This window comes from Hyla sarda, chromosome 2, assembly GCF_029499605.1.
Source record: "Hyla sarda isolate aHylSar1 chromosome 2, aHylSar1.hap1, whole genome shotgun sequence".
Lineage (NCBI taxonomy): Eukaryota > Metazoa > Chordata > Amphibia > Anura > Hylidae > Hyla > Hyla sarda.
Window position 1 is genome coordinate 5,846,476 of NC_079190.1, and position 22,243 is coordinate 5,868,718.

Consider the following 22,243-nt stretch of genomic DNA (forward strand, 5'->3'; position numbering starts at 1 on the left):
GATATAGTACACAGTTGAGTCTTGTAATGAAACTGCATATTCAGATTCTACCACTAGATCAGGGGTCCTCAAACTACGGCCCGTGGGCCACATGCGGCCCGCCGAGGACATTTATCCGGCCCGCCGCTGCCTGGGACATCCCTGTGTTCCGAAATATGTTTTCGGGACACAGAGATGCGCTCTCGGAGACCCTGCATTTACTTTAAAAACACAGGGGCCGCCGGGAAGGTGGTGCACGCAGGGACGTCACTGACGCCGTGCGTGTGCCCATAGCAACGGAGCGCAGAGGAGCGGGGCAGCTAGGTAAGTGTTACCCGCGGCACATCAGCTCCGACCACCACTCCTTCGGTCCCGGGACTTACTGCTATGTCCGGACGTGAGGAGCGGTGGTCGGAATACTGAGGTGGGGCTGGAGGCTGTATGTCTGTGGGGGAACATACTGCACCTAATGTGGGGGAACATACTGCACCTAATGTGGGGGAACATACTGCACCTAATGTGGAGAACTATACTGCACCTAATGTGGGGAGCTATACTGCACCTAATTTGGGGGCTCTATACTGCACCTAATGGGGGGGAACATGCTGCACCTAATGTGGGGGAACATACTGCACCTAATGTGGGGGTACATGCTGCACCTAATATGGGGGAATTATTCTGTACCTAATGTGGGGGAACTGTACTGCACCTAATGTGGGGGAACTGTACTGCACCTAATGTGGGGGAACATGCTGCACCTAATGTGTGGGAACATGCTGCACCTAATGTGGGGGTACATGCTGCACCTAATGTGGGGGAACTATACTGCACCTAATGTGGGGGAACTATACTGCACCTAATGTGGGGGTACATGCTGCACCTAATATGGGGGAACTATACTGCACCTAATGTGGGGGAACTATACTTCACCTAATGTGGGGGAACATGTTGCACCTAATGTGGGGAGCTATACTGCACCTAATTTGGGGGATCTATACTGCACCTAATGTGGGGGTACATGCTGCACCTAATGTGGGGAGCTATACTGCACCTAATTTGGGGGATCTATACTGCACCTAATGTGGGGGTACATGCTGCACCTAATGGGAGCTATACTGCCCCTAATGTGGAGGAACATTATACTGCACCTATTGTGGGGGAACATTATACTGCACCTAATGTGGGGGAACATTATACTGCACCTTGTGTGGGGGAACATTATACTGCACCTTGTGTGGGGGAACATTATACTGCACCTAATGTGGGGAGCTATACTGCACCTAATTTGGGGGATCTATACTGCACCTAATGTGGGGGAACATGCTGCACCTAATGTGGGGAGCTATACTGCACCTAATGTGGGGGAACATGCTGCACCTAATGTGGGGAGCTATACTGCACCTCATTTGGGGGAGCAATACTGCACCTAATTTGGGGGATCTATACTGCACCTAATGTGGGGGAACATGCTGCACCTAATGTGGGGAGCTATACTGCACCTAATGTGGGGGAACATTATACTGCACCTAATGTGGGGAAACATTATACTGCACCTAATGTGGGGGAACATTATACTGCACCTAATGTGGGGAACATTATAATGCAGCTAATGTGGGGAAATTGTACTGCACCTAATGTGGGGGGACTATACTGCACCTAATGTGGGGGAATTGTACTGCACCTAATGTGGGGGAACTATACTGCACCTAATGTGGGGGAACTGTACTGCCAACCCTAATGTGGGGGGAACTGTGCTGCGTACTTAAAGTGGTAGTCCACTAATAAGATATATGTGTGCATAGGAATTTGTTCATGTTTTGTTTTCTATAGTCCGGCCCTCCAACAGTGTGAGGGACCGTGAACTGGCCCCCCGTATAAAAAGTTTGAGGACCCCTGCACTAGATGGTGCGAAAGTACACAGTGGAGTAATATAATAGAGGTGCACATCCACATTCTGCCATTAGATGGCGATATAGTACATCATTTAGAATAGGGCCCACTTTCCACATGTCCTATGGCTGTTAATGGGGGAGATAATGAAGCCCTGAAATCACTGGGGGTCTCAGCAGCAGAGCCCCCCATCTACTCCATCTATTTATAGGGTAGGTCCGTCTTTCTGTGGCCTGTTGAGATGTTGCTCCTCCTGGTGCCCATCAGTGTTATCATGTGATGATGTCACCGTCTTGTGTCCCCTCTGCAGGACTATCAGAGGATGCTGGATCTCATGAGGGACATTATCTTGGCCACAGATTTGGCGCATCATTTACGTATCTTCAAGGAGCTTCAGAAAATGGCGACAGGTGAGAGGAGCGCCCCCTGCTGTCATGTCCAGCTGTTCAGAGATCACAATCTAATCTATAACTCCCATCATCCCTGACCCCAGGAGCTCACAATCTAATCTCCTATCACATACAATGTATCACTCCCATCATCCCTGACCCCAGGAGCTCACAATCTAATCTCCTATCATACAATGTATCACTCCCATCATCCCTGACCCCAGGAGCTCACAATCTAATCTCCTATCATACAATGTATCACTCCCATCATCCCTGACCCCAGGAGATCACAATCTAATCTCCTATCATACAATGTATCACTCCCATCATCCCTGACCCCAGGAGATCACAATCTAATCTCCTATCATACAATGTATCACTCCCATCATCCCTGACCCCAGGAGCTCACAATCTAATCTCCTATCATACAATGTATCACTCCCATCATCCCTGACCCCAGGAGCTCACAATCTAATCTCCTATCATACAATGTATCACTCCCATCATCCCTGACCCCAGGAGATCACAATCTAATCTCCTATCACATACAATGTATCACTCCCATCATCCCTGACCCCAGGAGCTCACAATCTAATCTCCTATCATACAATGTATCACTCCCATCATCCCTGACCCCAGGAGCTTCCAATCTAATCTCCTATCACATACAATGTATCACTCCCATCATCCCTGACCCCAGGAGCTCACAATCTAATCTCCTATCATACAATGTATCACTCCCATCATCCCTGACCCCAGGAGATCACAATCTAATCTCCTATCATACAATGTATCACTCCCATCATCCCTGACCCCAGGAGATCACAATCTAATCTCCTATCATACAATGTATCACTCCCATCATCCCTGACCCCAGGAGATCACAATCTAATCTCCTATCATACAATGTATCACTCCCATCATCCCTGACCCCAGGAGATCACAATCTAATCTCCTATCATACAATGTATCACTCCCATCATCCTGACCTCAGGAGCTCACAATCTAATCTCCCTATTATATAATGTCACAGGAATTCAACAACCCTAGTATAAAACATACAGACGTCATTCAGATGTGGCCCCTGGTCAGACCTGGGGCCCCTGTATTATTATAGATTCTTAGCCCCCCTCCCCCTCTGTTGTTTATTCAATCTGATCATAATTTTATTAATGTTTATTGCATTACAAGTCACCGGAGCACATGACACAATGTAACAGAAAGAGATTAGGATTTGTTTTTACATGTCTCCATCTAGAGGCCACGATAGGAACTGCTATACAGGATATTAATAAGGGACACAAAGCTCTACTGATCACATAGTGTACTGTGTATATACAGCAGAATAGTGAGTACAGCTCTGGGGTAGAATACAGGATATAACTCAGGATCAGTACAGGATAAGTAATGTAATGTATGTACACAGTGACCCCACCAGCAGAATAGTGAGTGCAGCTCTGGAGTATAATACAGGATATAACTCAGGATCAGTACAGGATAAGTAATGTAATGTATGTACACAGTGACCCCACCAGCAGAATAGTGAGTACAGAGTATAATACAGGATATAACTCAGGATCAGTACAGGATAAGTAATGTAATGTATGTACACAGTGACCTCACCAGCAGAATAGTGAGTACAGCTCTGGAGTATAATACAGGATATAACTCAGGATCAGTACAAGATAAGTAATGTAATGTATGTACACAGTGACCTCACCAGCAGAATAGTGAGTACAGCTCTGGAGTATAATACAGGATATTACTCAGGATCAGTACAGGATAAGTAATGTAATGTATGTACACAGTGACCTCACCAGCAGAATAGTGAGTACAGCTCTGGAGTATAATACAGGATATAACTCAGGATCAGTACAGGATAAGTAATGTAATGTATATACACAGTGATCTCACCAGCAGAATAGTGAGTACAGCTCTGGAGTATAATACAGGATATAACTCAGGATCAGTACAGGATAAGTAATGTAATGTATGTACACAGTGACCTCACCAGCAGAATAGTGAGTACAGCTCTGGAGTATAATACAGGATATAACTCAGGATCAGTACAGGATAAGTAATGTAATGTATGTACACAGTGACCTCACCAGCAGAATAGTGAGTACAGCTCTGGAGTATAATACAGGATATAACTCAGGATCAGTACAGGATAAGTAATGTAATGTATGTACACAGTGACCACACCAGCAGAATAGTGAGTGCAGCTCTGAAGTATAATACAGGATATAACTCAGGATCAGTACAGGATAAGTAATGTAATGTATGTACACAGTGACCCCACCAGCAGAATAGTGAGTGCAGCTCTGAAGTATAATACAGGATATAACTCTCAGGGCCTCTCGTCTATGGAGGGGCTCTGCCTTTAAAGTGCCTTGGCCTGTTGTCTCCCCCTGGTGGTGGGCTGATGCTGGCACATTAGTCTTTTTGTTTTGAGCAGTTGGTTTATGGTAATATAGGGCTTGCAGGCGCTGAACTTGAGCTTTAGGGGTTTGTTGTTTGGCTTATAGTGTTATATGTATTTGTTATTGTATTTATTGTTGTAGTCTATTTGTATACTTATGTATTGTATATATTGTTAGTCTGTGTATATTTTATGTAATGTATATATTGTATATATTGTGTGATGCCACCTGGGGTTTGGGTTTAGTTTAGGTTGGGTGGTGGGTTAAAAGGGGGGAGGGGGTTTGTATGGGACTTTTATATATACAGAAAATCCTGGACTGGTTCATGGACGTCTGGTAACATGTACTGGGGGCATGGGATGCGGGACCAGCTCAGGGCCAAAAAAAAAAAAAAAAAAGTGGTGTTATTTTGTTTGTGTTGGTTTTTATTATTTTGTATATATTATTATTGTTGTTTTTGTTATTCTTTTTGGTATATTACTGGTATTGGGTTTTTGATATTGCAACTGGGCCTGGAAATTCACATTTAGTATTAGTGTATATTAGTGTATATAGTTTATTAGTATGGTATGGGTATAATGGGTATTATAGGAATATGTCTTTTGTAAATATTGTATATATTTGTTTGTGTGCAGGAATGAGTGTGGGGTGGACCGGTGTTGTATTTTATGCTATGGTGTTTGGTTTTATGATCGTTATATTGATATGTTCTGTCGGATATGATATGTTTATGTTTGTAATTATTTATTGTTATGTTTGAAATTTTAATAAAAGATTTACAGGATATACCTCAGGATCAGTACAGGATAAGTAATGTAATGTATGTACACAGTGACCCCTCCAGCAGAATAGTGAGTACAGCTCTGGAGTATAATACAGGATATAACTCAGGATCAGTACAGGATAAATAATGTATGTACACAGTGATCTCACCAGCAGAATAGTGACTGCAGCTCTGGAGTATAATACAGGATATAACTCAGGATCAGTACAGGATAAGTAATGTAATGTATGTACACAGTGACCTCACCAGCAGAATAGTGAGTACAGCTCTGGAGTATAATACAGGATATAACTCAGGATCAGTACAGGATAAGTAATGTAATGTATGTACACAGTGACCTCACCAGCAGAATAGTGAGGACAGCTCTGGAATATAATACAGGATATAACTCAGGATCAGTACAGGATAAGTAATGTTATGTATATACACAGTGACCTCACCAGCAGAATAGTGAGTACAGCTCTGGAGTATAATACAGGATATAACTCAGGATCAGTACAGGATAAGTAATGTAATGTATGTACACAGTGACCTCACCAGCAGAATAGTGAGGACAACTCTGGTGTATAATACAGGATATAAATCGAGATTTTCCTAGCTTGTGACGGAAAATATAAGTTATATGAAGACAGGAGGCGAGTATCTTATGCATTAATCTTTCTTTCTTTAATGCTCATAGCAGAAACATCATGCAATTTTTTCAAAACAAAAAACTACAATTCCCAGCAGTCCCCTGTACACTCCTCCCCTCCTAGCCTGACTGGCTGCTATAAAAGGGGGCTGCTTGTAGATCCTCTTCCTCTTTCTTTATGCGAATTTCTTGAACAGCAACCGAACCATCGAACACCGGAACCGTGCCGCTTGGACCCTTCCGAACCGCCGGCCAACAGGACCGCAAAACTGTTAATGAACAATGTCGACAGAAAACATCAGTCTTCTACAATATTAGGACGTCTTCACCGTCTCCGTTCAATACCCTGGAAAGACAACAAACAGTATAATAGGGTTGGGTCGGGAGGGAAGATACTCGCCTCCTGTCTTCATATAACTTATATTTTCCGTCACAAGCTAGGAAAATCTCGATTTATATATCAGACAGGAGGCTCATATCTTATGCAAGTTTAAAGCTAACTTCGAATAAAAGAAGACAAAACATAACAGTTAAAGAACAGATACCGACACATGTTCTTCTGGCCTGAAATAGAAATGGCGAAAAGTCGTCTCCGACGACCAATCAGCCGCCAACAAGAGGTCTGACAAGGAACCTCCTGAAGTAACCACTTTCGTGGCCATTGCTCCTCTAGACGAGTGAGCACCGAATAGGGAAATATCAATCCCTGCTAATTCCATGGCTGATCTCACCCACCTGGCCAAAGTGGCCGAGGAAACCGGTAGGTGCGGCTGCACGTAAGATATTAACAATTGGCTATGATTAAGCGACCGTACCGACGCTGTCCGAGTCTCGTACATCTGGAGACAGCGCACCACACAAAGTTTGGGGTGTGACGGAAAAAAGGGATAGAATACTGATTGCAAACCCGTTTTGGTTCGTCGAACCACGGAAAAGCGTACTCCCTCAGGTGAGAATTGACGCCTAGAGATGTCAAGAGCTCTAACGTCCGATACTCTTTTAATGGAAACAAGACATAATAATGTAGTCAACTTAAAAGACAGGAGTTTCAATGACAATATCTCGTTGTCTTCCCAAGAGGAAAACGTATCCAACACCCGGGAGACATCCCAAGTAGAATGGTACCTAGGACGAGGAGGACGTTTAAATTTAACTCCCCTGAGGAGACGACACACTAACGGATGTTTACCAACTGGTAACGAGTCCACTGGGCAATGATATGCCGAGATGGCGGATCTGTACACATTTAGAGAACTATAAGATTTTCCTATCTCAAAAGAATCCGCCAGGTAGTTCACTATGACTGGAACAGGTGCTTGAGTGGGATCAACTTGTCGTTGATCACACCAACGAACCCACAAGGCCCATGCAGATCGATACGCCGATCTAGTCCCGGGGGCCCAGGCCAAGGCGAGGAGATCTCTAGCTGATTGTGAAAGTTCGCCACCTGGGTCTGGCACCCCGAAACCAACCACGCTAGGAGCGTGAGATTGCCCTCCAGAACCAGAGGGTGAAGACCCTTGGCTGGATTCGTTAGGAGACGAGGTGAGTGCGGAATTAATCTGGGATAGTCCATTGACATCCCCAACAGGAGAGGAAACCACGGTTGCGTCGGCCACCATGGAGTGAGCAGAACCACCGTCGCTTTCTGAGTCGCAACTTGAAGAAGGACTCTGATAATCAGAGGGAACGGAGGGAACGCATAATGTGTCCCTGTCGCCCACTTCTGGCGGAGTGCGTCCACTGCAGACGCTTCCGGGTCCGGCCTCCAACTGTAAAATCGGGGTAACTGACAGTTGAGGCGTGAAGCGAAGAGGTCCGTATGTAATGGGCCCCATAATTCTTGGAGCGCCAGGAAAACCGACCGATCCAGGGTCCAATCGCTGGAGTCGGTCAAGTAGCGAGAATTCCAGTCCGCCACCTCGTTGGCGACCCCTGGAAGATATTCCGCTATAGGAAAGATATTCCGGGACAGACAGAAATGCTAAAAGTCGGACGCAATGTCCGTCAAAATTCTGGATCTCGTGCCTCCCAGGCGGTTGACATATTGTACTGCCGCCACGTTGTCCATGCGTAATAATACGCAACAATTGGACCTCTGTCTCAGGAAGCTCCTGATAGCGAAAAACGCTGCCAGGAGTTCCAGAGCGTTGATATGGAGAAGAGATTCCTCTTCTGACCATATCCCGCCGGTGGAGTCTTGCCCGCAACGAGCTCCCCAGCCTTGGCGACTCGCATCGGATTCTATGATCACATCCGGACAGGAGTTGAATATCGTCCTGCCGTTCCATTCTACGGCATGACGCAACCACCAATGCAACTCCGACACCGATTCGGGACATAGTGTTATCTCGTCGGCGTACCGTAAACCCTGCCGGAGATGCAGGGTTTTGAGGCGTTGGAGTGCTCGATAATGGAGTGGAGCTGGGAAAATCGCCTGAATGGAAGCCGACAGTAAGCCGACTATCCGTGCGATCAGCCTCAAAGAAGTTTGACCCTTGCGTAAAACCGCTCTGATTTCCTTGCGAATCAGAGCCAGTTTTAATGTTGGTAGACGTAAAACGGCTAGTTGGGTGTCCACTAGAAAACCCAAAAATTCCATCTCTTGGGCCGGATGTAGCACTGACTTCTTGTGGTTGATGAGGAATCCTAATTCCTCTAACAGAGCCACTGTCCACTGCTTGTGTAGCAGAGCTTGAGACCTGGACCGTGCCATGATCAGTAGATCGTCCAGATATATTATGAGTCTCACCCCCCTGCTCCGAAGAACAGCTATCACGGGTTTCATCAACTTGGTGAAACACCACGGGGCCGATGACAAACCGAATGGAAGGCAAGTGAATTGCCACATTCTGTTTCTCCAAAGAAATCTTAGGAATTTCTGTGAAGAAGGGTGCATTGGGACGGTGAGATACGCGTCCTTTAAGTCGATTTTTACTAGCCAGTCCCCTGGCCGCAGGAGGTCTCTTAATAGATGGATCCCTTCCATCTTGAAATGACGGTATGTCACATGTTGGTTTAGATCTCTTAAGTTTATGACCGGGCGATAGCCGCCGTCCTTCTTCTTGACTAAGAAGAGGTTGCTGACAAACCCTGGCGACTGGGGGTCTACTTCCTGAACCGCCCCTTTTTTCCGAAGTTCTTGTAGTTCCTCGTCTATGAGGGCTACATTTGGAGTAGAAAATCGTATTGGGTATGGGATAACATTTAGAGTTGGCACAGACAGGAATTCTATGATGTATCCCTTCACAGTGTTGAGAACCCAGGCGTCTGCCGTAATCGTGGACCAGACGTGGGTAAAATACATTAGTCTGCCCCCCACTAAGGTATGTGGTAGAGAAAGTGGAAGGGTACTCACCAGTTGTCGGGCGTGACCTGGGATAACCACGTCCCCCGTGTCCTCTCCATGGTCGACCCCGGGGGGGGAAAAATGGTGCGGGTTGAGCCACTGGCAAAGCATACGGCTGGTGTACGGGCTGATATTGTTGGGCACCTGGTCTGTTGTAGGGCCTGAAAGAAGCGTTGCGGCCGGCAGATCGGCCTCTGCTTCTGCCGGCCTTGCCAAAAACCTTGACGGTTTGGCCCGCCTTCTTCAGTGAAGATTGGGCCTTGTCAAGGCTTGTGAAGAGGGACACAAATTTGTTAATATTCTTAAGTAAGTCCTCTCCAAACAACATACCCTCGGCAGAGGGACCTGGTTCGCTCTCAGCTAAGTGTGATAGCTGAGGTTCCAGTTTCATGAGGATTGATCTCCTCCTTTCAATTGAACAGGTAGTGTTTGCACTACCGAGCATACACACGACTCTTTGGGCCCAGCCTCTTAGCTGCTCCAAGTCGACCGGTTGGGCCGTGGAGGCCGCCTGTTCTGATAGATTAAGAATTTTGGTCAGTGGCCCTAACATATCCAAAATTCTATCTTGGATGAGCTTGAAAGAACGCTCAATCCCTTTCTTTGCGTATCTACCGGACCGCGTCAGGTATTTGAGCAAGACGGGGTCTATTTCCGGCGTCAGTGTCACTTTCTTTGCGATAAAGGGTCTAGGGCATTCTGCCCGTAATTTGTTGCGATTGGACCGGTCGATAGCCCTTCTGGTCCAGAACTCAATATACTGAGCGACCTGAGGTAGCGGTGCCCAGTCTCCTGATCGTGGATGCGAAATAGCATCAGGGCTGAAAAATGGCTGCCCTAGTGTATCTAAAATCTCCTCGTTTGGCGTGTTTACTGCGGCATCATCAAAGTCTGCCATGAGCCCCGCATCTGAGTCCGCAGACTCTGAATTATCATCATCAGCTACCTCCGATTCGATAGATGAGTCATCATTAGAGGTGTCAAAAGAATTAGGTTTAGACCGTCTGGCGGTCTTATGCCTCTTTATTGTCTCCTTGAGGCCCAAGGGTCGTACTTGTTCAGATTGATGTGGGGCGTGACAGGCCGGGTTGGGTCCTGTCTGGGACATATTATTATCTTCCCCTGCCGGGGAGTCGAGTTGAGCTGACACATGTTTTCGTTTAGAAGGGGCTTTACCCCCTGTAGTCCGGATGCCAGATGTAGTGGCCTGTGGTATGGTAGGCCAAGCTGCAGATGTTAAAGCAGCTTGGACGGACTTATTGATAAGGTCCTGAATTTGTGCTGCTGACAAGAACTGGGAAGTTTCTAGATCTCCAGCTTTACCAGCAACTCCGGACAATGTGGGGACAGGAGTAATAAAATGGTTGTCCTCAGACATGATAAGACTAGTAGCTACAAGTAGCTAGGACTAAGGTAGAATAAAATATATACCGCGGTATCTACAGCAAGGTAAGGGTTAACAGCCCTGGATATGTATAACCAGCTAAGCTCTGAAAGGTATGTTCATAGGACAAACGTTGCCACATATACAGACAGACCGTACGCGATGCTGGCGTTCCTTCACTCCTCTCGCACAACACTGGCGCCGGAGCGAGGAGGCGTAACTCAGCTACAGCGTTCGCGGGCGTAATCTCACGAGATTACGGTCGCGAGTTCTGTGATAGGACGCGCGGTCAATGATGTAAGCGTGCGCGTCAGGAGCGCGTCACTAGAACACGCCCCCGACCCTCTAAGCCCGCGAAAAGAGAGAGACGGCGGGAACGCCGACAAGAAGACGCTAAGGCCCTCCCCCAATATGGAGTCGGGTAAGACTACAAGCGGGAAAGAAGGGGAAAGGAAGGAACAAAAAGGGGGGGGGGGGGAAAGGAAAGAATTGGGACAGAAAAGAAGGATCGCGAAGCGTGCGACTCAAATTACAGACTCACAATCTGTAAGTAGATGAAGACAGATATAATATATATAAGAATAATAATTATAATAATAATAAAACAACAAAATCACAAAAATACAGGACAATCATATATGAATGAACCGTATATGATCCTATATGACAATATAAATAGAAAGGAAACAAAGAAAAACCATATAAGATAGGTCATATACTTAACTTGCTGCCAGAGCAGAAAGAAAGAGGAAGAGGATCTACAAGCAGGGGAGGAGTGTACAGGGGACTGCTGGGAATTGTAGTTTTTTGTTTTGAAAAAATTGCATGATGTTTCTGCTATGAGCATTAAAGAAAGAAAGATTAATGCATAAGATATGAGCCTCCTGTCTGATATATAACTCAGGATCAGTACAGGATAAGTAATGTAATGTATGTACACAGTGACCTCACCAGCAGAATAGTGAGTACAGCTCTGGAGTATAATACAGGATATAACTCAGGATCAGTACAGGATAAGTAATGTAATGTATGTACACAGTGACCTCACCAGCAGAATAGTGAGGACAACTCTGGTGTATAATACAGGATATAACTCAGGATCAGTACAGGATAAGTAATGTAATGTATGTACACAGTGACCTCACCAGCAGAATAGTGAGTGCAGCCTTCCTTCCCCCACCCCTGTGTACTCTCACTGTTCATTTTTTTGTATTTCAGATGGTTATGATCCCAAAAACAAGCACCACCACGACCTCCTGCTCTGCCTCCTCATGACCTCATGTGACCTCTCTGACCAAACCAAAGGCTGGAAAACCACCAGGAAGATTGCGGTGAGTTTCTCAAGGACCGTCCATCTTCTCCATAAATCTATAGGATGTGTATGTATGATACTGTAACCTGTGTGCTGGTCAGGTCACTGCTTCCACAAGACCAGAACCTTAATACTTTGTGCTGCTGGGGTCCCTGCTTCTTCCATCATCACCTCAGTGTGGTCCCTGCTTCTTCCATCATCACCTCAGTGTGGTCCCTGCTTCTTCCATCATCACCTCATTGTGTGGTCCCTGCTTCTTCCATCATCACCTCATTGTGTGGTCCCTGCTTCTTCCATCATGACCTCAGTGTGGTCCCTGCTTCTTCCATCATCACCTCAGTGGGGTCCCTGCTTCTTCCATCATCACCTCAGTGGGGTTCCTGCTTCTTCCATCATCACCTCATTGTGTGGTCCCTGCTTCTTCCATCATCACCTCAGTGTGGTCCCTGCTTCTTCCATCATCACCTCATTGTGTGGTCCCTGCTTCTTCCATCATCACCTCAGTGTGGTCCCTGCTTCTTCCATCATCACCTCAGTGGGGTTCCTGCTTCTTCCATCATCACCTCATTGTGTGGTCCCTGCTTCTTCCATCATCACCTCAGTGTGGTCCCTGCTTCTTCCATCATCACCTCAGTGGGGTCCCTGCTTCTTCCATCATCACCTCTGTGTGGTCCCTGCTTCTTCCATCATCACCTCAGTGTGTGGTCCCTGCTTCTTCCATCATCACCTCAGTGTGTGGTCCCTGCTTCTTCCATCATCACCTCAGTGTGGTCCCTGCTTCTTCCATCATCACCTCAGTGTGTGGTCCCGGCTTCTTCCATCATCACCTCAGTGTGTGGTCCCTGCTTCTTCCATCATCACCTCAGTGTGGTCCCTGCTTCTTCCGTCATCACCTCTGTGTGGTTCCTGCTTCTTCCGTCATCACCTCAGTGTGTGGTCCCTGCTTCTTCCATCATCACCTCAGTGGGGTTCCTGCTTCTTCCATCATCACCTCAGTGTGGTCCCTGCTTCTTCCATCATCACCTCAGTGTGGTCCCTGCTTCTTCCATCATCACCTCAGTGTGGTCCCTGCTTCTTCCGTCATCACCTCTGTGTGGTTCCTGCTTCTTCCGTCATCACCTCAGTGTGTGGTCCCTGCTTCTTCCGTCATCACCTCAGTGTGGTCCCTTCTTCTTTCATCATCACCTCAGTGTGGTCCCTGCTTCTTCCATCATCACCTCAGTGTGGTCCCTGCTTCTTCCATCATCACCTCAGTGTGTGGTCCCTGCTTCTTCCATCATCACCTCAGTGTGTGGTCCCTGCTTCTTCCATCATCACCTCAGTGTGTGGTCCCTGCTTCTTCCATCATCACCTCAGTGTGTGGTCCCTGCTTCTTCCATCATCACCTCAGTGTGTGGTCCCTGCTTCTTCCATCATCACCTCAGTGTGTGGTCCCTGCTTCTTCCATCATCACCTCAGTGTGTGCTCCCTGCTTCTTCCAACATCACCTCAGTGTGTGCTCCCTGCTTCTTCCAACATCACCTCAGTGGGGTCCCTGCTTCTTCCATCATCACCTCAGTGGGGTTCCTGCTTCTTCCATCATCACCTCATTGTGTGGTCCCTGCTTCTTCCATCATCACCTCAGTGTGGTCCCTGCTTCTTCCATCATCACCTCAGTGGGGTTCCTGCTTCTTCCATCATCACCTCATTGTGTGGTCCCTGCTTCTTCCATCATCACCTCAGTGTGGTCCCTGCTTCTTCCATCATCACCTCAGTGGGGTTCCTGCTTCTTCCATCCTCACCTCATTGTGTGGTCCCTGCTTCTTCCATCATCACCTCAGTGTGGTCCCTGCTTCTTCCATCATCACCTCAGTGGGGTCCCTGCTTCTTCCATCATCACCTCTGTGTGGTCCCTGCTTCTTCCATCATCACCTCAGTGTGTGGTCCTTGCTTCTTCCATCATCACCTCAGTGTGTGGTCCCTGCTTCTTCCATCATCACCTCTGTGTGGTCCCTGCTTCTTCCATCATCACCTCAGTGTGTGGTCCTTGCTTCTTCCATCATCACCTCAGTGTGTGGTCCCTGCTTCTTCCATCATCACCTCAGTGTGGTCCCTGCTTCTTCCATCATCACCTCAGTGTGTGGTCCCGGCTTCTTCCATCATCACCTCAGTGTGTGGTCCCTGCTTCTTCCATCATCACCTCAGTGTGGTCCCTGCTTCTTCCGTCATCACCTCTGTGTGGTTCCTGCTTCTTCCGTCATCACCTCAGTGTGTGGTCCCTGCTTCTTCCATCATCACCTCAGTGTGGTCCCTGCTTCTTCCATCATCACCTCAGTGTGTGGTCCCTGCTTCTTCCATCATCACCTCAGTGTGTGGTCCCTGCTTCTTCCATCATCACCTCAGTGTGGTCCCTGCTTCTTCCGTCATCACCTCTGTGTGGTTCCTGCTTCTTCTGTCATCACCTCAGTGTGTGGTCCCTGCTTCTTCCGTCATCACCTCAGTGTGGTCCCTTCTTCTTTCGTCATCACCTCAGTGTGGTCCCTGCTTCTTCCATCATCACCTCAGTGTGTGGTCCCTGCTTCTTCCATCATCACCTCAGTGTGTGGTCCCTGCTTCTTCCATCATCACCTCAGTGTGTGGTCCCTGCTTCTTCCATCATCACCTCAGTGTGTGGTCCCTGCTTCTTCCATCATCACCTCAGTGTGTGGTCCCTGCTTCTTCCATCATCACCTCAGTGTGTGCTCCCTGCTTCTTCCAACATCACCTCAGTGTGTGCTCCCTGCTTCTTCCAACATCACCTCAGTGTCGTCCCTGCTTCTTCCATCATCACCTCAGTTTGTGGTCCCTGCTTCTTCCATCATCACCTCAGTGTGGTCCCTGCTTCTTCCATCATCACCTCAGTGTGGTCCCGGCTTCTTCCATCATCACCTCAGTGTGGTCCCTGCTTCTTCCATCATCACCTCAGTGTGGTCCCTGCTTCTTCCATCATCACCTCAGTGTGGTCCCTGCTTCTTCCGTCATCACCTCTGTGTGGTCCCTGCTTCTTCCGTCATCACCTCAGTGTGTGGTCCCTGCTTCTTCCGTCATCACCTCAGTGTGTGGTCCCTGCTTCTTTCATCATCACCTCAGTGCGGTCCCTGCTTCTTCCATCATCACCTCAGTGTGTGGTCCCTGCTTCTTCCATCATCACCTCAGTGTGTGGTCCCTGCTTCTTCCATCATCACCTCAGTGTGTGGTCCCTGCTTCTTCCATCATCACCTCAGTGTGTGGTCCCTGCTTCTTCCATCATCACCTCAGTGTGTGCTCCCTGCTTCTTCCAACATCACCTCAGTGTGTGCTCCCTGCTTCTTCCAACATCACCTCAGTGTCGTCCCTGCTTCTTCCATCATCACCTCAGTTTGTGGTCCCTGCTTCTTCCATCATCACCTCAGTGTGGTCCCTGCTTCTTCCATCATCACCTCAGTGTGGTCCCGGCTTCTTCCATCATCACCTCAGTGTGGTCCCGGCTTCTTCCATCATCACCTCAGTGTGGTCCCTGCTTCTTCCATCCTCACCTCATTGTGTGGTCCCTGCTTCTTCCATCATCACCTCAGTGTGGTCCCTGCTTCTTCCATCACCACCTCAGTGTGGTCCCTGCTTCTTCCATCATCACCTCAGTGTGTGGTCCCTGCTTCTTCCATCATCACCTCAGTGTGTGGTCCCTGCTTCTTCCATCATCACCTTAGTGTGTGGTCCCTGCTTCTTCCATCATCACCTCAGTGTGGTCCCTGCTTCTTCCATCATCACCTCAGTGTGGTCCCTGCTTCTTCCATCATCACCTCAGTGTGGTCCCTGCTTCTTCCATCATCACCTCAGTGTGTGGTCCCTATTGACCTGAATTATTATCTATGCAGGAGTTATTTGTTTCCACATAAATGATATAATCCGTTATCCTTCTGTCCCTCCAGGAGCTCATCTACAAAGAATTCTTCTCTCAGGGAGACCTGGTAAGTGATAGAGCCACCTACATGACCTCCAATATACATGACCTCCAATATACATGACCTCCGCCATACATGACCTCCAATATACATGACCTCCAATATACATGACCTCCAATATACATGACCTCCAATATACATGACCTCCAATTTACATGACCTCCAATATACATGACCTCCAATATACATGACCTCCAATATACATGACCTCCAATATACATGACCTCCAATATACATGACCTCCAATATTCATGACCTCCAATATACATGACCTCCAATATACATGACCTCCACCTGGAGTAAGAATATACATGACCTCCGCCATACATGACCTCCAATGTACATGACCTCTGCCATACATGACCTCCAATATACATGACCTCCAATATACATGACCTCCACCTGGAGTAAGAATATACATGACCTCCGCCATACATGGCCTCCAATATACATGAACTCCACCATACATGACCTCCACCTGGATAAAAACATAAAGAACATACATGACCTCAATCTAAATGGCACATATAAGACCTCCACACAGTGTAAAAACAAACCACCTCTATTGTATGTATAATTATGTATGGACAGACATCACCTCCACCCAATGTACAGACAGACACCCCTCCACCCAATGTACAGACAGACACCCCTCCACCCAATGTACGGACAGACATCACCTCCACCCAATGTACGGACAGACATCACCTCCACCCAATGTACGGACAGACTTCACCTCCACCCAATGTACGGACAGACACCCCTCCACCCAATGTACGGACAGACATCACCTCCACCCAATGTACAGACAGACACCCCTCCACCCAATGTACAGACAGACACCCCTCCACCCAATGTACGGACAGACATCACCTCCACCCAATGTACGGACAGACATCACCTCCACCCAATGTACAGACAGACACCCCTCCACCCAATGTACGGACAGACACCACCTCCACCCAATGTACGGACAGACACCACCTTCACCCAATGTACGGACAGACACCACCTCCACCCAATGTACGGACAGATACCACCTCCACCCAATGTACGGACAGACACCACCTCCACCCAATGTACAGACAGACACCACCTCCACCCAATGTACGGACAGACACCACCTCCACCCAATGTACGGACAGACACCACCTTCACCCAATGTACGGACAGATACCACCTCCACCCAATGTACGGACAGACATCACCTCCACCCAATGTACAGACAGACACCACCTCCACCCAATGTACGGACAGACATCACCTCCACCCAATGTACGGACAGACTTCACCTCCACCCAATGTACGGACAGACACCACCTCCACCCAATGTACGGACAGACACCACCTCCACCCAATGTACGGACAGACACCACCTCCACCCAATGTACGGACAGACATCACCTTCACCCAATGTACGGACAGACATCACCTCCACCCAATGTACAGACAGACACCCCTCCACCCAATGTACGGACAGACACCACCTCCACCCAATGTACGGACAGACATCACCTCCACCCAATGTACAGACAGACACCCCTCCACCCAATGTACGGACAGACATCACCTCCACCCAATGTACGGACAGACACCACCTCCACCCAATGTACAGACAGACACCCCTCCACCCAATGTACGGACAGACATCACCTCCACCCAATGTACGGACAGACACCACCTCCACCCAATGTACGGACAGACATCACCTCCACCCAATGTACGGACAGACACCACCTCCACCCAATGTACGGACAGACATCACCTCCACCCAATGTACAGACAAGCACCACCTCCACCCAATGTACGGACAGACACCACCTCCACCCAATGTACGGACAGACACCACCTCCACCCAATGTACGGACAGACATCACCTCCACCCAATGTACAGACAGACACCCCCTCCACCCAATGTACGGACAGACACCACCTCCACCCAATGTACGGACAGACACCCCTCCACCCAATGTATGGACAGACATCACCTCCACCCAATGTACAGACAGACACCCCCTCCACCCAATGTACGGACAGACATCACCTCCACTCAATGTACAGACAGACATCACCTCCACCCAATGTACGGACAGACACCCCCTCCACCCAATGTACGGACAGACACCACCTCCACCCAATGTACGGACAGACATCACCTCCACCCAATGTACAGACAGACATCTTCTCTAGACGTAATCAAATTCCTCACTTTCTGTGTCTGCAGGAGAAAGCCATGGGAAACAGGCCGAGTGAGATGATGGATCGTGAGAAAGCATACATCCCTGAGCTACAGATCAGCTTCATGGAGCACATCGCCATGCCCATCTACAAGTGAGTGTCACAGTGACATCATAACATCATAGTGACATCATCAGCTTAGTCCACCTTCACAGTTCCTGACCACTTCCTTTCATAGTCCATGCAATTTTTCCATATTGGCACCATGGTGGCTTGATGATAAGCACTGTATCCCATCGCCCCCACAGCAGCATGCTACACTGTAGGGATGGTATTGGGCAGGTGATGGGCAGTACCTGGTTTCCTCTATACATGATGCTGCCCCCACCATGATCACTGTAGGGATGGTATTGGGCAGGTGATGGGCAGTACCTGGTTTCCCCCAGACATGATGCTGCCCCCACCATGATCACTGTAGGGATGGTATTGGGCAGGTGAAGGGTAGTACCTGGTTTCCTCCAGACATGATGCTGCCCCCACCATGATCACTGTAGGGATGGTATTGGGCAGGTGATGGGCAGTGCCTGGTTTCCTCCAGACATGATGCTGCCCCCACCATGATCACTGTAGGGATGGTATTGGGCAGGTGATGGGTAGTACCTGGTTTCCTCCAGACATGATGCTGCCCCCACCATGATCACTGTAGGGATGGTATTGGGAAGGTGATGGGCAGTACCTGGTTTCCTCCAGACATGATGCTGCCCCCACCATGATCACTGTAGGGATGGTATTGGGCAGGTGATGGGCAGTGCCTGGTTTCCTCTATACATGATGCTGCCCCCACCATGATCACTGTAGGGATGGTATTGGACAGGTGATGGGCAGTACCTGGTTTCCTGCAGACATGATGCTGCCCCCACCATGATCACTGTAGGGATGGTATTGGGCAGTGCCTGGTCTCCTCCAGACATGATGCTGCCCCCACCATGATCACTGTAGGGATGGTATTGGGCAGGTGATTGGTAGTACCTGGTTTCCTCCAGACATGATGCTACCCCCACCATGATCACTGTAGGGATGGTATTGGGCAGGTGATGGGCAGTACCTGGTTTCCCCCAGACATGATGCTGCCCCCACCATGATCACTGTAGGGATGGTATTGGGCAGGTGATGGGTAGTACCTGGTTTCCTCCAGACATGATGCTGCCCCCACCATGATCACTGTAGGGATGGTATTGGACAGGTGATGGGCAGTACCTGGTTTCCTGCAGACATGATGCTGCCCCCACCATGATCACTGTAGGGATGGTATTGGGCAGTGCCTGGTCTCCTCCAGACATGATGCTGCCCCCACCATGATCACTGTAGGGATGGTATTGGGCAGGTGATTGGTAGTACCTGGTTTCCTCCAGACATGATGCTGCCCCCACCATGATCACTGTAGGGATGGTATTGGGCAGGTGATGGGTAGTACCTGGTTTCCTCCAGACATGATGCTACCCCCACCATGATCACTGTAGGGATGGTATTGGGCAGGTGATGGGTAGTACCTGGTTTCCTCCAGACATGATGCTGCCCCCACCATGATCACTGTAGGGATGGTATTGGGCAGGTGATGGGTAGTACCTGGTTTCCTCCAGACATGATGCTGCCCCCACCATATTCACTGTAGGGATGGTATTGGGCAGGTGATGGGTAGTACCTGGTTTCCTCCAGACATGATGCTGCCCCCACCATATTCACTGTAGGGATGGTATTGGGCAGGTGATGGGCAGTACCTGGTTTCCCCCAGACATGATGTTGCCCCCACCATGATCACTGTAGGGATGGTATTGGGCAGGTGATGGGCAGTACCTGGTTTCCTCTATACATGATGCTGCCCCCCCCCCCATGATCACTGTAGGGATGGTATTGGGCAGGTGATGGGCAGTGCCTGGTTTCCTCCAGACATGATTGTGCCCCCACCATGATCACTGTAGGGATGGTATTGGACAGGTGATGGGCAGTGCCTGGTTTCCCCCAGACATGATGCTGCCCCCACCATGATCACTGTAGGGATGGTATTGGGCAGGTGATGGGCAGTGCCTGGTTTCCCCCAGACATGATGCTGCCCCCACCATGATCACTGTAGGGATGGTATTGGGCAGGTGATGGGCAGTGCCTGGTTTCCTCTATACATGATGCTGCCCCCACCATGATCACTGTAGGGATGGTATTGGGCAGGTGATGGGCAGTGCCTGGTTTCCCCCAGACATGATGCTGCCCCCACCATGATCACTGTAGGGATGGTATTGGGCAGGTGATGGGCAGTGCCTGGTCTCCTCCAGACATGATGCTGCCCCCACCATGATCACTGTAGGGGTGGTATTGGGCAGGTGATGGGCAGTGCCTGGTTTCCTCCATACATGATGCTGCCCCCACCATGATCACTGTAGGGATGGTATTGGGCAGGTGATGGGCAGTGCCTGGTTTCCTCCAGACATGATGCTGCCCCCACCATGATCACTGTAGGGATGGTATTGGGCAGGTGATGGGCAGTACCTGGTTTCCTCCAGACATGATGCTGCCCCCACCATGATCACTGTAGGGGTGGTATTGGGCAGGTGATGGTCAGTACCTGGTCTCCTCCAGACACGATGCTGCCCCCACCATGATCACTGTAGGGATGGTATTGGGCAGGTGATGGGAAGTACCTGGTTTCCTCCAGACATGATGCTGCCCCCACCATGATCACTGTAGGGATGGTATTGGGCAGGTGATGGGCAGTGCCTGGTTTCCTCCAGACATGATGCTGCCCCCACCATGATCACTGTAGGGATGGTATTGGGTAGGTTATGGGCAGTGCCTGGTTTCCCCCAGACATGATGCTGCCCAGATTGTGGAGGTTGCAGTGATGGTTCTGGACCTTTTGAAAGTCTCTCCCATCTGTACATTGGATATTTGGAGCTCTGGTTGTTCCTTCTTCCATTTGCTCTTGGGAACTTTCAGTTCACAGAAATGTTTTGTCTCCGTCTCCAGATCTGCTCTTCCAAACAATCCTTTCTTTGAGCTCTACAGGCAATTCTTTCCACCTCGTGGCTTAGTGTTTGCTCTGATAGAGACCTTATATAGACAGGGCTGTGTCTTCCCAAATCCTGTCCATGTCATTTATTTTAGCTCCAGGAGCAACATAAACAAAATGTAAAAAAGGGGAAAGTCTCTGAATACATTGTATATATAGGATATTGTATATATAGGATATTGTGTAGCTATAGGATATTGTGTGTGTGTGTATATATATATATATATGATATTGTTTATATAGGATATTGTGTGTATATAGGATATTGTGTATATATAGGATATTGTGTATATATAGGATATTGTGTATATATAGGATATTGTGTATATATAGGATATTGTGTATATAGGATATTGTGTATATATAGGATATTGTGTATATATAGGATATTGTGTATATATAGGATATTGTGTGTATATATATATATATATATAGGATATTGTGTATATATAGGATATTGTGTATATATAGGATATTGTGTATATATAGGATATTGTGTATATATAGGATATTGTGTATATATAGGATATTGTATACTTCCACTATCAAGGACACAGCACCAGTCACGAAGTTCGAGTTGAATGCAGTTATAACAGCTTCATTGCATCAGAGTATAAGGTGCGACGTTTCAGCTCAGTAGCCTTTCACATGGTTGAGAAATGGACCTCGTGACTGGTTCTGTGTCCTTGAGAGTGGAAGTATTTGGTTATCCAGCATGGCACGCTGGGGGACTCTTGTACCGCACTGAAGGCCATCCAGTGCGGGAATTCCTATACATTTCTATAGGATATTGTATATATAGGATATTGTATATATGGGTTATTGTGTATCTATAGGATATTGTATATATAGGATATTGTATATATCGGTTATTGTGTATCTATAGGATATTGTGTATATATAG

General features: G+C 48.1%; 1 protein-coding gene across 4 annotated transcripts in view; it reads left to right on the forward strand.

The window, feature by feature from the left end:
* The window catches only part of PDE2A (phosphodiesterase 2A), a 762,902-nt gene that overhangs the window by 722,362 nt on the left and 18,297 nt on the right, over positions 1-22,243 (forward strand). For all 4 annotated transcript variants that reach the window (XR_008889432.1, XM_056561064.1, XM_056561065.1 and 1 more), the window contains 4 exons: positions 2,180-2,279; positions 12,048-12,160; positions 16,068-16,106; positions 18,325-18,431. Coding sequence is in view for 3 of the 4 variants with exons in the window: in XM_056561064.1 (XP_056417039.1) it covers positions 2,180-2,279; positions 12,048-12,160; positions 16,068-16,106; positions 18,325-18,431 (359 nt within the window). In the remaining variant the exon portion in view is untranslated. The remainder of the gene's footprint in view (positions 1-2,179; positions 2,280-12,047; positions 12,161-16,067; positions 16,107-18,324; positions 18,432-22,243) is intronic.